The sequence below is a fragment of the Myxocyprinus asiaticus genome, chromosome 45, assembly GCF_019703515.2.
Source record: "Myxocyprinus asiaticus isolate MX2 ecotype Aquarium Trade chromosome 45, UBuf_Myxa_2, whole genome shotgun sequence".
Lineage (NCBI taxonomy): Eukaryota > Metazoa > Chordata > Actinopteri > Cypriniformes > Catostomidae > Myxocyprinus > Myxocyprinus asiaticus.
In genome coordinates this window covers 31,840,723-31,858,112 of record NC_059388.1, presented here as the reverse complement: position 1 = coordinate 31,858,112, position 17,390 = coordinate 31,840,723, and the positions used below count along the sequence as shown (strand labels likewise).

General features: G+C 37.1%; 1 protein-coding gene across 6 annotated transcripts in view; it reads left to right on the top strand.

The window, feature by feature from the left end:
• The first annotated feature begins 907 nt into the window (after positions 1-907).
• The window catches only part of LOC127435210 (microtubule-associated protein RP/EB family member 3-like), a 19,692-nt gene continuing 3,209 nt past the window's right edge, over positions 908-17,390 (top strand). Inside the window, exons 1-8 of one of the 6 annotated variants that reach the window (XM_051688493.1) lie at positions 908-1,008; positions 4,581-4,647; positions 9,597-9,724; positions 9,826-9,971; positions 10,120-10,321; positions 10,697-10,845; positions 12,524-12,676; positions 12,965-13,513. In XM_051688493.1, coding sequence (XP_051544453.1) covers positions 9,604-9,724; positions 9,826-9,971; positions 10,120-10,321; positions 10,697-10,845; positions 12,524-12,676; positions 12,965-12,967 — 774 coding nt within the window. In that variant the 5' untranslated portion in view covers positions 908-1,008; positions 4,581-4,647; positions 9,597-9,603 and the 3' untranslated portion in view covers positions 12,968-13,513. Of the gene's footprint in view, positions 1,009-4,580; positions 4,648-9,596; positions 9,725-9,825; positions 9,972-10,119; positions 10,322-10,696; positions 10,846-12,523; positions 12,677-12,954; positions 13,514-17,390 lie in introns of those variants that run through there. The other 5 variants (XM_051688490.1, XM_051688488.1, XM_051688491.1 and 2 more) reach the window with 5 other exon arrangements.

The window sequence follows — 17,390 nt, the reverse complement described above, 5'->3', positions numbered from 1 at the left end:
AAATAGTTACACTCAGGACCTTCAGGACAAAAATGTCCCCATTGAAACCCATTAAAACTGCAATATTTGATCCCAGTGCCATTAAAGCATAAAATCATGAATTCTATGATATTATGCTTTCATTCCGGAGACCTGGCTTCAAAATGTACATTTTTAATATTTTCCACCAGATGGCGCCATTTTTCTCATGTTTAGCCTATGGAGCAAATACAAGCTTTTCCCCTATTCTCTGTTTGCTGTATTATAGAGCACTGCAGGCCAATTGAATAAATGATGCAGATAAAATTGTGTGTGTGTGTGTTGGTATGGATGTCAGAGTGTGTGTGTGTGTGTGTGTGTACATTGAGAAGTATGTGCGTGTGTGTGTGTGTGTGTGTGTATGTAAAAAACAACAGTGGCATTATGTAAACAAACTGGCATTTAAAGAGTTAAAATCCTGAAAATGAATGAATATTTGGTAGTTATGATCAGGACTGATATTGGTTAAAAAAATTAACTAATTTAATATGAATATATAATACTATTATGGCAGTTTTTTGACGCGGACATTTTTGTCCTCTAAGGACCTCTGAGTAACTTTTTTAAATTGACGCACAAGGGTTAAATATATGCACATCAATACAACAGTTAAAATACAAATTAAATACAAATAAAAGGTCGTCACATAGGTCTTGTATAAAATTCGCTTTTTGTTTTAATTATTTATTTATTTGTGTGTATGTGTGAAAATTGAATAGACTCAACACAAGTAAAGGGTATATCTGGAAACTGGTTGAAACTGGGTTTCAAAGTCCACTTTGTCTAATTCAGAGGAATGTTGCTTATCAGACGTGTCCACACTTCCGGTTGTTATTGCGTGGACGTGCAGCGTGTGACGCAAGCGCGCTGTCAACACGCGTTCAGCCTAGTGATTGGTGGAGAGCGATGTGTTTCCAGAGACGCTGATCACGAGAGAGACTGCGCACTGATCTATACAGGAGAACCAACGGGGACAGATTTACTACAACAGTGAGTAAAATACCATATTTACTGTCTGATATGTTTGCTTGAAACGCAAAGAGACTGAACGCTACAGCGTTTAAACGCATAAATGAGTTTATAGTCGTTATTAAAGTGTGACGGTGGACAGACGCGTCTAACTGCGGAGGCCCCCTCTGACGCACATAACCGATATCTCTGTTCGGCTTTAAATTGATTAATTAGAACATGAAATCATAATGTTTAATGATATAACATGGTTCGGAGTTTTTGTCTCGAGTGTGTGGAGTCTGTCACGGGCTTAAATACAGATTTAGCAATATGACTCAAATGGAAAAATGAAGTTAGATTGTTTATATTCCATCAATATACAAGTATACAGTACAGTAAACTATAATTTCACCAGGAATGGAGTGCAAATACAGAGAATAGATATATTACAAAAAAGTGTCAAATAGTGTTAAATTAGAGTATGTAGTATATTCATACACTTTCCAATGTTTTGTCATTTATAAAGTTGCATTTTTGATAATCTGTTTTGAACTGTTATGCTGAGATCAGCAGCTGTAATAAAGTCATAAATACAATCAACAAGCTCATATCAGTCTCAGAGCCACAGAGTGAGCTCATTCTCTTCACACAAATACAGCATTTCTATAGTGTGCTGTAATTCTTTTGATTGGCTGTGTTTATTTCAAAGTCAGCACAAACTCCTGCGGTCAGCATTACACTAAACTGCAATTTGTTGGCGTACAGAGAGAGAGAGAGAGAGAGAGAGAGAGAGAATAAACTGATAAATGCAGTAAAAACAAAGCTCTTGCACATATAAGCTCTATTTTTGTGCTTTACAGAAATAAGCTGTCATGGAAAACCCAGTAATATAAGGGAATTTTAAAGATCACACATTATATTCATCTATGCTTACTAAGGTTTGTAAAGCAGGTATATCAGTTGTGTTGATGCAACATGTAATTCTGCAACTATCTGCACAGATTAATCGGTCAAACCGGTAGTTTCAAAACGTAATTATCTGCACAGATTAATTGGTAAAATCATAGTTTCAAAAAGCAACTATCTGCGCCGATTAATTGGTCAAACCGATAGTTTCGAAAAGTAACTATCTGCGCCGATTAATCGGTCAAACCGATAGTTTCGAAAAGCAACTATCTGCGCCGATTAATCGGTCAAACCGATAGTTTCGAAAAGCAACTATCTGCGCCGATTAAACGGTCAAACCGATAGTTTCAAAAAGCAACTATCTGCACCGATTAATTGGTAAAAGCTATAGTTTCAAAAAGCAACTATCTGCGCCGATTAATCGGTCAAACCGATAGTTTCAAAAAGCAACTATCTGCGCCGATTAATCGGTCAAACCGATAGTTTCGAAAAGCAACTATCTGCGCCGATTAATCGGTCAAACCGATAGTTTCAAAAAGCAACTATCTGCACCGATTAATCGGTAAAAACTATAGTTTCAAAAAGCAACTATCTGCGCCGATTAATCGGTAAAACCGATAGTTTCAAAAAGCAACTATCTGCGCTGATTAATCGGTCAAACCGATAGTTTCAAAAAGCAACTATCTGCGGCGATTAATCGGTCAAACCGATAGTTTCGAAAAGCAACTATCTGCGCCGATTAATCGGTAAAAACTATAGTTTCAAAAAGCAACTATCTGCGCCGATTAATCGGTAAAACCGATAGTTTCAAAAAGCAACTATCTGTGCCGATTAATCGGTAAAACCGAGTTTCAAAAAGCAACTATCTGCACTGATTAATCGGTAAAACCAATAGATTCAAAAAGCAACTATCTGCACTTATTAATGGGTAAAACCGATATATCGGTCTACCATAATTGTCTGTTATTACACTTTATATTGTAATAAGGGATGTTACTAAATAATCAATGATCGATTTAGCTTATCGATCATCGATTAATGAAAACCGAAATATCAGTCTAACTTGCGAGTACAGATACAGTTTGAAACTAGTGCCCTACCGATATATCGGTCGGCTGATATTATTGGCCGATATTAGCCTTTCACCGATATATCGGTATCGGCATATATTTTTCCGATATGCGCTGATATAAAAACATTTTCAGAACATATAATGCAGAAAACAATGCTTTAGAATTGGTGTCATAGCGTAGTTTGTCCAGCAGAGCGCACTCCGACTCCATTGTTTACAGAACTGACTCTGAGCTGATGGTGGCTCTGCAGACAGGGCGGAGTTATACTGTGTGGATTTGAGCAATCTCTTCTCATTAAATTGCTAACTAGTTTGTGAAATACATACTGGAAAGTTAATAAAAAATTATCCCATCATTTTATATAACTAATATAACATTAACCCTATCCCTGACAACCATGTCACTCATGTTTATCACATCTGTTTGCTGTTAGTCAGCTATAGTTTGTCAGTGCAGTCAGTAATGATTGAAAGGTAAACATCAGAGCATCTTTTTGCAGCTCAGCAGACATCGGTGCAGTGGTGGATTACGTGTGTTGAGTGTTGATTTCACGCTACGTTGTTACCTAGTTGGTGAAACACAATGCTGGAAAGTAAATAAAGTCCATCTTTAACTCTCCGTGACAACGAGCTTATAGCTAACTAGCTAATCACGTAGCTACTTTCATTGTTGTCAGCTGAGTTGAAGCTAATGTGTAAACATGTATTCACCAAACTGTTTTGTTCAGGATTCACAGTTTGGTACCCCCTTCAACCGAACAATTCCAGTCGTTGCATTTATAAAATGTAATATTTAAAAGTCTGGTTTTCCAGACATTAAAATAGGATATGTAATAAAAGTAGATTTAATGAATAGTATATTTGCTCTGTGTAAATAATAATATATAGGAACTGTATCTAAAATAAATGAGGGGTGATACATACTAATACAACAGGCTGGAAAAATAGACATTTATTCATTTTAATATCCTATATATATATAAAAATGTGTTTTTTTTTTTTTTTTTTTGAATGTGTTGAAAATTGACACCGGGCGACGCACCCTAAAAACGGCACCGTTAGATCGGTTTCATGCTGAAGAGCCACTTAAAAGTACATTTTTTACCTCTCTCTCTCTCTTGTATATGTAAATGAGTGTAAATGCCAACATCATCATATATGTCGAAATGATTGATGCCTTTCAACCGAAACATGAGCTCATTGATGTCATTAAATATCTGTCTGCTTTTTTATTCCATCAGTTACTCCTGGTCGGAGGCTTCCGTAAATATTTAGTTTATAAGTAGGGTTACGTCCTTACATAAATTTAATGGTGCAACGCTCAAATATTTAGTAGAGCATAAATTGACTTAGTGCCCATTTACGCCACAACTAGGATAAGTTGTAACGTACGTATAGCTGGTGCAACCGGCCCCTTTATTTAGCTATTTATTTTATTTTAATTTATTCTTTATTTTAATGGTCAGCAGTTGACAGGAAGTGAATGAGACTTTATCAACAAACTGATTTCCACTTATTGTTATAATCTCTCTCTCCCTCTCTCATGTATCTAAGTCTGACTGTAGCTACTACAAGAGGGTGTGTGTGTTTTAGTTGTTCTCAATGTGTGTTTCTCTTTGTGTTTGGTTTGTAGGACACTGTTCTGTCGGGAATAAAGCCAGAGAGAATTAGTGTACTACAGTGACATCCACATACTGACGGTGAGTGTGTATGTGTGTGTGTGGTACATACTGTTGCTTGGCTGTTAGTGGGTCACCTATTTAAATATGCCAGTAGAATGAGATCTTCCACTCTTGATTGGATGGTGTAAGTGTCTATTTTGATTTAATGTTTACAAAATCACACACTGCACCTTTAAGGTAAGTGAGTTATATGTGTGATTACGAGGATTGCAGAGAGTATTACATCATGACATCACTGCCACAGGGTGGTCATGTGACTGACAGGAGGGAGAAACACAAGCTGTCTGTGTGCGCGTTAGTTAGTTGAGTCAGGATATGATGAGCCCGACACTCACGCGTTCAAGCTCACTATCACCGCGCGGGAGTCGTGATGAAGGGCGCAGCAGCAGAATCAGCCCCTTCAGGAAACACACCACACGAGACCAGCAGAAGGACGGGTGAGAGACGAGAACACGACAGATCAGACGTGTTTATAATTTAGATTTACATGAGTCAGTACAGGTGTGAATGCCGATGTACTTATTCAGTGTCATGTGTATTTTTAGTTGGAGTTTGTGTGTTGTGTGCAGGTAATTCTCTCTCCCTGTCCTGATGATGTCATGTCCGTTTGTAGTTATGTAAAGATGCCTGAACAACATCACCTTCACAACAAACACCCTGGGAGGAGAGCTTAGCTCTAGTTTGGGGACCAAATTGTCTCCAGAAGTGAGCTAAATCTGATGAAACCTCTGTTTGCAAAAACGATACACACAGTAATTAGGGTTAGAGTGTGGGTAAGGGCCATAGTAATTATAAATAGCTTAATATAAAAGCCATAGAAGTCTGTGGTATGTCCCCATTTAGCTAGATAAGTAAACGTGTGTGTGTGTGTTTGTACTATGTACACATGGCTCATTTTAAGCTCATTACTGAAGTCTAAGAACAGCTCAGATCACAACACACACACACATTGGAACAGGAAGTTAAGGCAGGACTTATTGAAGGGCTTGTTTGCATCATTGAACATAACTGTTATTGGAAATGGGTTTTACTTGTAACCAATCACAGATGCGTCCATCGCTCACTTTTTTTGTGCAGTTTATTCCATATTTAGAAAACAGGTTTATACTGATGAGCGGGCCAGTGCTCAGTTGATTGTTCAGTCATTTAATAACTCGTGTATAAAACAACAAAATAAGGAAAACAGTTCTAGTCTTGCTTTGGATGGGTAGCGAAGATAAAGAATATGACATGCTATAGCCCCACACACACAATAAGTATTTATATTAGGACTTTAAATTCATAAAAAAATAGAATTAATTACATGATGTGCCTATTAATTATCACATATATAAATATTTGCTGAGAAAGCCCCTCAAATAATAATTCTATAAATGTAGTCAATATAAATAGTACTTTTTATTATAAATATAATAATTCAGATAATTATAATGTATTACATTATTGTGGCAGACTTGTAAAACATTGATATAACAATACAAAAAGTCAATATTATTGAACATAAGTCTATCATTGGCCTACAGTTCACAGCAATCCATTTTGCAATCGAATTCGTCAATCTGTCAAAGATAGATTTATTATAAGAGCTTTTCTAAGGATGTTCCAAAACACATACATCAGACGGACGCTTCTTTGGTTGCGTCGTCTCATAAACACAGCATTTTTAGGTCGCTTTATCAAGTTAAACGTAATTTGAAACTTAGAAAAACATGTCTCGAGATCCCTGCAAAAGTAAAAACATTTAATACAATTATAAGATACTTAAAAGTAATTTTAAAAATCAGTTAAGAACAAGAAATAAAAGTAGGAAAAGAATACAGAAATAATGACGCAGTGCAATCTGTGTTCAGTGAATAAATGCACAGTTAAACAGATGTGTTTTCAGATTTAAATGTGGCTACTGTTGGGGCACACCTGACCTCTTCTGGAAGCTGGTGCCAGCTGCAGGTGGCATAATAGCTAAACGCTGTCTCACCTTGTTTTGAGTGAACCCTCTGTATGTCTAACTGACTTCTGTTAGGTTTATATTCAACAAGCATATCTGCATTGAGTGATTTATAAACGAGTAATAGTACTTTAAAATCAATTCTAAATGTAACTGGAAGCCAGTGTAAAGACCTGAGGACTGGAGTAAGATGCTCAGATCTTTTGGTTCGGGTGAGAATACTGGCAGCAGTATTCTGAATGAGCTGCAGGTGTCTAATGGTCTTTTTGGGAAGGCCGGTGAGGAGTCCATTGCAGTAGTTCATCCTACTGGTAATGAATGCATGAACAAGTTTCTCGAAGTCTTGACTGGATACAAAGTATCTATTGATTTGGTGTGACTACTGAAACTACGGTCTAAAATGACACCAAGATTCTTTACCTTTATTTTTTGTTTCAAGACCCCTGGAGTCAAGGTATGTGTTCACATTGGGAATTTCGCCTTTGTTGGCAAATACAACGACCCCTGTCTTTCGGCACATCCAGATGTTAATTTCATCAATGCACTGGCACAGAGAGTCTATGGGGCTGTAGTTATTTGGCGATAGGGCGACGGGTAAATCTGGGTGTCGTCTGCATAGCTATGGTACACAATTTGGTTCTTCTTCATAATTTGGCCTAGTGGGAGCATATACAGGTTGAACAGGAGCGGTGCAAAAATTTAGCCTTGTGGGACTCCACATGTCATGGATGTACACTCAGATTCGTAGTTGCCTATGTTCACATAGTAACCCCTCCCTTCTAGATATGACCTGAACCAGCTGAGGACTGTCCCAGAGAGCCCTACTCAGTTTTCCAATCTGTCTAGGAGAATGTTGTGGTCAGCAGTGTCAAAGGCAGCACTGAGATCTAATAATACCAGCACTGATGAATGAAGCATCTTTATAAGCGCCGTCTCTGTGCTGTGATGCGGTCGGAATCCAGACTGGAAATTGTCCAAGTAGCCATTTGAGTTTAAGAAATTGTTCAGCTGACTAAAAACTAAATTTTCAATGATCTTGCCTATGAAAGAAAGATTTGAGATTGGTCTATAGTTGTTTAATATAGAGTTATCCAGATTACTCTCTTTTTTTCTTTTTTTTTTTTTTTTTAAGAAGGGGCTTGACAACTGCATTGTCAAACATGCCTCAGTGTGTTTTGTGGTCTGTATAGCTGGAGTTTCACTTACTGCCCCCTGCTGAAAACAGGTGGTACTTCAAACTTCAATTGCTCTGATGGTAGGAATATTCCTTATTATGATACAGGGGCATGATTATGACATGACATAATTGTGTTAATTGTGTTAATTTTTTTTATCAAATTAATTGCACTGAATTAACGTGTTTAATTGTGAACCCTAATTTAAATGTGAATTCTATTAATCTAAATTATTCATAATTACAAAATCAAGGTTAAAAATATACAATTATGATTTTTGTCATAATCATGCAGCCCTAAGCAGCTGGATGTTGATTGACCAATCAGAATCGAGCATTCCAGAAAGCTGTGTGTGGCAGGGTGGAGGGCGGGGCCGGGTCGTGATTCCGCATACCCGGACCCTAATTAGGCTGATGAAGCCCGAGAGGAATAAGGCCAACCGGAGATGGCTGTGTGACAGAGAGAGAGAGAGTTGTCTTTTTGGTTAAGTTTATCATTAAATTATCATTTACATTGTCAAGCCGGTTCTCGCCTCTTCCTTTCCATTGAATGTGTTAAATTGTGTTAAAAAAAAAGCAAATAATACTTAGTTTATTTTGCAGCCATGAAGCATGATGTGGTAATAGTAAGTGAACCTCTAGGCTAGCGTTCAGACATTACCAACCTATCTGCATGGGTTGCTTTGGAAATGACGTAGGCGTACCCACGTGATGATGCTTTCAAAACAGGTGCGGGAAAAATGGAGGTGCATCATCTCACTCTCCAAATAAGCGCCCTGTCCAGTCGCGGTGCAGAACTCCTCATCGCACGAGAAAAACTCGGCGACAGAGGAGACGGGTAAATATTGTGATGTTCCATGCAGTCATGGCCGGCTTATGAACACTTCCGGGATTTCCATCACCGATTTTTGACGTCATCGTTGTGTGTCACGTTAAGAGTGACACAAAAGACCATTTGAAATCCAATTTGAGCAGCCAGAGCGTCCGGACTGAGACGCATCTGAAAAAATCAGATTTAAATCGCATTTGAAACCACCTCCCGATGTGGTTTGAATCAGATTCAGAAAAATCTGATTTTGTGTCTATCAAAACTCATCAAAACTCATCTGGATACAATCTGGATATGCAAAAAATTTGATTTTTAGTGGCAGTCTGAACATAGCCTTACAGTCAGGAGCTGGCAAACCTGGCATCCAATGAATGAAATGAGATTGGAGGTGTGGGTTAGAGCTACTTTGACTTATAAAAAGCACTCAAATATTTTGAGTTTGCTATTCACAAGATGCATCTGCTGACGTGGACCATGCCTCGTAATAAAGAGATCTCAGAAGACCTACGATCAAGAATTGTTGCTTTGCATAAAGCTGGAAAGGGTTACAAAGTTATCTTGTTGAGCTTAGATATTCATCTGTCCACAGTTAGACAAACTGTCTATAAATGGAGATGATTTAGTACTATAGGTACTCTCACTAGAAGTGGCCGTCCAGCCAAGATGACTCAAAGTGCACACCACAGAATGCTCAATGAAGTAAAAAAGAACCCTAGAGTGACAGATAAAGACTTGAAGGAATCATTGATACTGGTTGACATCTCTGTTCATGAGTCTACTATACAGAAAACATTAAACAGGTATGGTGTCCATGGCAAGACATCACAAAGGAAGCCGCTGCTTTCCAACAAAAAGTTTGAGATCACATTTTATGACCAATTAATGCAGAAAAACAAGCAAATTCCAAAGGGTCCATGTACTTTTTATTTTGCCACTGTATTTGCTGTTGCTAGTCAGAAGCGTTTGATTCATGTGTGATATCCAGCTGTTTGTGTAACACTAATTCTCTGTGTGTGTAGTTGTGGGATGGCGGTGAATGTGTACTCCACCTCGATGACTATTGAGAATCTGAGCAGACATGAAATGCTCGCCTGGGTGAACGACTCCCTGCATCTCTCCTACACCAAGATAGAGCAACTATGTTCAGGTACAACATACATGATCAACTCACCTGCATCCAAGCCAATGTAGGCATGCAGTAGATTCTCAAACAAATTTTACATCATCTCTCTCGGTGATGTCACTCAGGTGCGGCATATTGTCAGTTCATGGACATGTTGTTTCCCGGCTGTATCCTGCTGAAGAAGGTGAAATTTCAGGCGAAACTGGAGCATGAATATATTCACAACTTCAAAGTGCTGCAGGCGGCGTTCAAGAGAATGAGCGTGGACAAGGTGAGAGATAATTTTAACAACATTCATTTTGCGATGCAACAGCGCTACTCGTTGTAAAACACTTTATCCAGTAATCATAAACGTCCGTAAAGATCATGGAAATGTTATGGTGTGGGAAACTGATCTCATGTGTTTGTGTGTGTTTCAGATCATTCCAGTGGAGAGACTGGTCAAGGGCAAGTTTCAGGATAACTTTGAATTTGTTCAATGGTTTAAGAAACTCTTCGATGCCAACTACGACGGGAAGGAGTACGACCCTCAGTTGGCGCGACAGGGTCAAGACGTCTCACCTGTACCTAACCCAGGTGAAGTTATTTTCCACAAGCCCAAGAACCCTCCCAGATCAGCAGGTAACACACCGCTGCAGTGTTCACACACACATGTGTTTGCGTGTGTTGCGCTCGGCTGCTGGTTTCGTTTGAAGCTTTGCTCCAGAAATCTCTGAGGTTTTTTGCGTGTTTACTGGTTTGAATTCTATATTGATGTGATTTCATGTGAGCTTTTTGACTTTTATGTCTAACGTCATGATGACCTGTCCACAGTCGATAGTTAGGTGATTTACTTGATATGAATGATTTAATTATAATAAATTAGTTGTACATTGTATTCTAAACGGTTTTTCAAAGGGTAGTAGTGATTCTCTCAGTTGAATGAAACAGACTACTTGATTTGCTGATGTATGAGGCGGTGTGTTTTGATTTACTGATAAGTTTGTTTCGTTATAGGGCCTCAGCGGACGTCACCGACAGCACCCAAAACCATGCCAGCCCCACCACGTGCCATAAACTCCACCCCCTCAACTGGCATGAGACGGAACATGCAGATGTCACGGAACGGGGGCAGCGATGCCGAGATCATGGAACTCAACCAGCAGGTATAAAATCACACACACATTTACTTAAATATATAAACAGAGACTTGTCATTGTTTTTATATAAAGTTTATGATGATGACTAACCTGTACCCAACCCCTACCCCTAAAAGAAAATTTAAAAACATTATTTACTATACAGTGGCAAGAAAAAGTATGTGAACCCTTTGGAATTACCTGCATTTATGTATAAATTTGTCTTAAAATCTGGTTTGATCTTCATCTAAGTTACAATAATGAACAAACACAATCTGTTTCAACTAATAACACACAATTATTGTATTGTTCTTGTACATACTGAATACATCATTCAAACAGTCACAGTGTAGGCTGGAAAAAGTATGTGAACCCCTAGGCTAATGATGTCAACAAAAGCCAACTAGAGTCAGGAGTTGGCAAACCTGGCATCCAATTAATGAAACGAGATTGTAGGTGTGGGTTAGAGCTACTTTGACTTATAAAAAGCACTCAGACATTTTGAGTTTGTTATTCACAATAAGCATCTGCTGACGTGGACCATGACTCGCAAAACAGAGATCTCAGAAGATCTACGATCAAGAATTGTTGCTTTGCATAAAGCTGGAAAGGGTTACAAAGTTATCTTGTAGAGCTTAGATATTCATCTGTCCACAGTTAGACAAACTGTCTATAAATGGAGATGATTTAGTACTATAGGTACTCTCACTAGAAGTGGCCGTCCAGCCAAAATGACTCAAAGGACACACCGCAGAATGCTCAATGAGGTCAAAAAGAACCCTAGTGTGACAGATAAAGACTTGAAGGAATAATTGGAACTGGTTAACATCTCTGTTCATGAGTCTACTATACTGAAAACATTAAACAGGTATGGTGTTCATGGCAGGACATCATGAAGGAAGCCGCTGCTTTCCAACAGAAACATTGCTGCACACCTGAAGTTTGCCAAAGACCACCTTGACACTCCACAACACTGCTGAGAAAATGTTTTGTGGACTGACGAAACTAAAGTTGATGAAGATGAGATCATGTTTTATGAACAATTAATGCAGAAAACCAGCTAATTCCTTTTTTTTTTCTTCCCCAACGTGGAATGCCCAATTCCCAATGCGCTCTTAAGTCCTCGTGGTGGCGTAGTGACTCGCCTCAATCCGGGTGGCGGACAAATCTCAGTTGCCTCCGTGTCTGAGACCATCAATCTGTGCATCTTATCACGTGGCTTGTTGAGCGCGTTACCATGGAGATGTAGCGTGAGTGGAGGCTTCACGCTATTCTCTGCGGCATCCACGCACAACTCACCACGCGCCCCACCGAGAGCGAGAACCACATTATAGTGACCACGAGGAGGTTACCCCATGTGACTCTACCCTCCCTAGCAACCGGGCCAATTTGGTTGCTTAGGAGACCTGGCTGGAGTCACTCAGCACACCCTGGATTTAAACTCGCGACTCCAGGGGTGATAGTCAGTGTCAATACTCGCTGAGCTACCCAGGCCCCCCATTTTTACCTTTAAGGACGAACCCTAAATATGATTTTGTCACATTTAAATCACTTCTGTGGACCGTTTTGTCCCTTAAACTGTTGCTATTTTTGTACACTTACACCATCAAATTCTGTTTAAATAGGCACATACACAGACTCCATAAATATTATGATATTAGTTCACAGAATACTCTAAAATGTCTTTCTGTCTCTTTGCATGCAGCTTTTAGATCTGAAGTTGACGGTCGATGGTTTGGAGAAGGAACGAGATTTTTACTTCAGTAAACTCAGAGACATTGAGTTGATCTGTCAAGAACATGAGAGCGACAGTAACCCAACCCTGGAAAAGATCATCAGCATCCTCTACACAACAGAGGTGAACACACAAACACGTTACAATACAAACGGCATGTTTGGCACTAAATGAAAACAACGAATCGTGATGTTTAACCATTTTCATGTATTTTATGTGCCAATAAAACAACACATAGTAATTAGGTCTGTCAATTTAACACGTTAATTCAGTGCGATGAATTATATAAAAAAAAATAACGTGTTAAAAAAGTTTACGTAATTAATCATGTCCCCGGATCGTAATGTGGAATATTCAAACCATCGGAGCAATTCAAGCTTTGAAGTACCACCTGTTTTCAGCAGGGGGCAGTAAGCGCACAGCTGAACAGAGAACAAACAGTCTCTGGGCGGAAGTTGGGGCGGAGCTGAAGTATTCGTGGACGGATTCACTAACTGTCTGGATATGTTTACTGTTAATGTTGTGGATGCTTATATTTGTTGTCATGCTTCAGTGAATCGAATCTTCCACGGCGATATAGTTTTTACCGTTCGGATTGTTTAGTAAAGAGGTTTGCCGGTAAAATGGTAACTAGTTTTGAGTAGTTCTTTCTTTTAGAAAATCCTAGATAAAACATATCAGAACGATAGCAATGCCCACGTTTTTTCTCAGATAGTGTATTATTATATTTAAACTACATATTAAAATTGTTTTCCATGAACGTATGCTCATTTCAAGCTGTAAGTACCGATTTATATTCGTAGCACATTATTTCAATACTATTCAGATTTACTCGTTTAGCCTGCTATTTAAACGGAAGAAATTACTTGGATTATTGTAATTGTTGTTATCACTGCATATTATTTCGTGTTTAATAAAGTATATTGCATCCCCATCATTATTAAATCCTCATTCTTTGTGTTTTTACTTTACAGTTTTGTTTTAGCAACTTTTACTTGCATTGTCAAATGTGTCTAAAAATGTCATATAAATATATTTAAAGGAATATTCCGGGTTCAATACAAGTTAAGCTCAATCGGCAGCATTTGTGGCATAATGTTGATTTTCACAAATAATTATTTCGACTCATTCCTCCTTTTCTTTAAAAAAAAAAAAAGCACAAATGTGTGATCCAGTGAGACACTTACAATGGAAGTCAATGGGGCCAATTTTTGGAGGGTTTAAAGGCAGAAATGTGAAGATTATAATTTTATAAAAGCACTTACATTAATTCTTCTGTTAAAACTTGTGTATTATTTGAGCTGTAAAGTTGTTTAAATCGTTGTTTTAGGGTTTACGTGTTACATCGTCATGGCAGCGAAGTTGTAAAATTGGTTATAACTTCCACAGATGTGGTTAGTAAGTGATTTTATGACAGTAAAATCATGTTAACACACATATTGTTTATGTCTTGTGTCTATACTTTTGAAACAGTGAGTATTTTAATGTTTACAGATTATTGACCCCATTGACTTCCATTGTAAGTGTCTCACTGGAACATAGATTTGTGCTTTTTTTTTTTTCAGTAAGATGAAGGACGAGTCAAAATAATTTTTTGTGATCAATTGAGCTTTACTTGTACCTGGAATATTCCTTTAAGGGTCTTCCATTAATCTCATATCAGCCATATCACATGTCTCACCTCTTATATTTAGGTTATTTTTATGGGTACAATCTGCCCAGAGACTCCTTTTTAACATTAATTTTTAGTGGATAAAACACTTGAATAATTATGTTGAAAGATATACAAAAGGGTTGATGATAAACGTGTAAATGTGTTTTATATTGCAGTAGAATAAAATATTAACAAAATCCCAATAATAACCAGAAAAAAATAAGATTTGGTGCATAACGCGGGACTTTTAAGTATAAAAAAGTACGAAACACACTGGGGACTCTTATTTTGAAATGAAAAAACTATCGTTAACTATCGATAGATTTTTGCCGATAACCGATAGTACCAAAAAGCAACTATCGGCACCGATTAATCGGTAAAACCGATAAAATCAGTAACATTGGTAAAATCCGATATATCGCTCTACCTCTAATCTCGAGACGTGTTTTTATAAGATTCAAACTACATTTAACTTGACAAAGCGACCTTAAATTGCTGTTTATGACACAATGCAATCAAAATGAGATGCTCCAAAAGTTAAAAAATATATTGCTGTGAACTGTAGGTCAATGATTTTGTGTTCAATAATATGGAAATAATATATTGCATTGTAAAGCCACTTTTTGCAATGTCTTAACGCTTTACTCGTCTGCCACAATAATATAATGCATTTTAATTATTATTTTTACAATAATTTTGGATAAAACACTTGAATAATCTTGTTACATAATATACAAAAGGGTTGATAATAATCGTGTAAAATGTGTTTTATATTGCAATCGAATAAAATATTAACGTGAAAATTGCATGTCATAGCTCCGCCCTAAAATTGCGTGGGTCATTATCTAAATATGGTGATTTGACTTTTCAGTAATGAACAATTTAATATAATCAAGAAACCCTATTTAAAAGGCATCATTGTATAACTTAACCCTTTGTTATAAAATATAAAATGAGTCTATTAAATATTTGGAATTTATCAATTGCCTAAAAAAGAACGTTGTTTATCTGTTCCAGCACTTTTATGACATTTAAAGTTGAGGTCTGCCGATAGTGGATTTTGCCGGTAACGATAACTAAGGTATAAATCAATTTATAGATTGACAAAAAAACAAATAAAAATCTTAGTCTTTCCTTACTATGAAGGGCACATACATTGAGGCTACAAGAGTCCAAAATAAATAAAATAACAAAAGCAGTTAATTGTGCAACCAAAATCTCAAAAATAACTAGAACAATTAAGATTTGGTGCATTGTGGGGGACTTTCAACTTTAAACAAGTCCAAAATACACCAGGGACTCTTATTTTGAAATGACAGAGACTAACTTACAATGCTCTATATGCAAGTATTTACCAAATTAAGTTTTTTACAGCCTATTTATTCACTAGATTAAGAGTTTATATGTACAGTATATATGTTTCACCAGATGAAGTTTAAAAAGAAATGAGAAGAAAAAATAAACTATCGGCGTAGATTTTTGCCGATAACAGATAGTACCAAAATGCAACTATCGGCACTGATTAATCGGTAATACCGATACATCTGTCTACCTCTAATTTATAGGCAAGTGTACTCCTAAAAGTTTCTAATGACACCTAGATTGAGCTTCTAGTCCACTCAGAGGCCGAGATATTCAATGAAATAATGAGGGTGGTGCTTGAACTGAACATTAGACTGAATGTCTATGGACGAGCACATCTGTGAGGACTAAAATGAGTTAGAGCGCCACCTACATTTCAGATCTGTATATTGTAATGGAATGTGATAGAGACTAAATATTTTATCTAGTGCTTTCTGCCATCTAGTGGAATAAAATGAGACTTTTCAAAGTGAGCTAGAGTGAACAGAACCAGAATTACATGCTTACAAAGTTACGACAACAACAACTAAATTATTTATCTTTGCTTATCATAGGATTAAATACACATACATTATTATTTATGAATAACTGGTGTCTTTTTTATTTTATTTGGGGGTGGTTCTCTGAAAAATGAGACCAAGTTTTTGCAATTATTCCACAGTGTGTGTGAATGATGAGCTTTTAAATTTGAGTGTGAAAAATTGCAGACGTCAGCCCAAAAACGCACCAGATCTTAAGAGGTTAAGAGAATCGGTCACTGGTGTTACAACACTTGCTTCATTCATGAAACAAAAAGTACATTATAAAATAAAGAACAACAGTCAATTTGTCCTTTATGAACAAAAATAACGTCAAGATCTTAACTGAACTGAATTGAAAATTTGTAATATTTTGTATGTCGGAAAGTCAGATTTTTTTAGAGAATGACATTGTGCGAGGCTACATCTGAAAAATTATAGCTGATGACAAAAGTTCACAAAAGTTCTGAAGGCCAATGATTTTGTGTTCAATAATATGGAAATAATATATTGCATTCTAAAGCCACTTTTTGCAATTCGTCTGCCACAATAATATAATGCATTTTAATTATTTTAATTATTATTTTTACAAGAAAAAATATTTATTTTTATTATTTAACCCCTTATTATTTTCACACTCAAATTTAAAAGCTCATCATTCACACAAATTGTGGACTAATTGCAAAAAATTGGTCTCATTTTTCAGAGAACTCCTCAAATAAAAATAATGACTCCAATTATTCATATAATAATATTGTATTGTAATCCTGTAATCCTAAAAAAAAAAATTTTTGTCATAACTTTGTAAGCATGTAATTCTGGTTCTGTTCACTCTACCTCACTTTGAAAAGTCTCATTTTATTCCACTAGATGGCAGAAAGCACTAGATAAAATATTTAGTCTCTATCACATTTCATCACAATATACAGATCTGAAATGTAGGTGGCGCTCAAACTCATTTTAGCCCTCACAGATGTGCTCGTCCATAGACATTCAGTCTAATGTTCAGTTCAAGCACCACCCTCATTATTTCAGTGAATATCTCGGCCTCTGAGTGGACTAGAAGATCAGTCTAGGTGTCATTAGAAAGACTTTTATTTTAAAATAAATATATCTACCCCATTTCCTCTAGGGGGCGCTAATGGACTACATACACAACTGCTTCCGTGTTCTAGTGCAGCTTCAGCGTACCTGCGTGCAGAGATTTATTCACGGGAAGGCAGATTATTTCTTTTGTTAGGGCTGTCAGTTGATTAAATCAATAAATCATATTTTTGCCACAAACTTGACATCTCAATTTTAT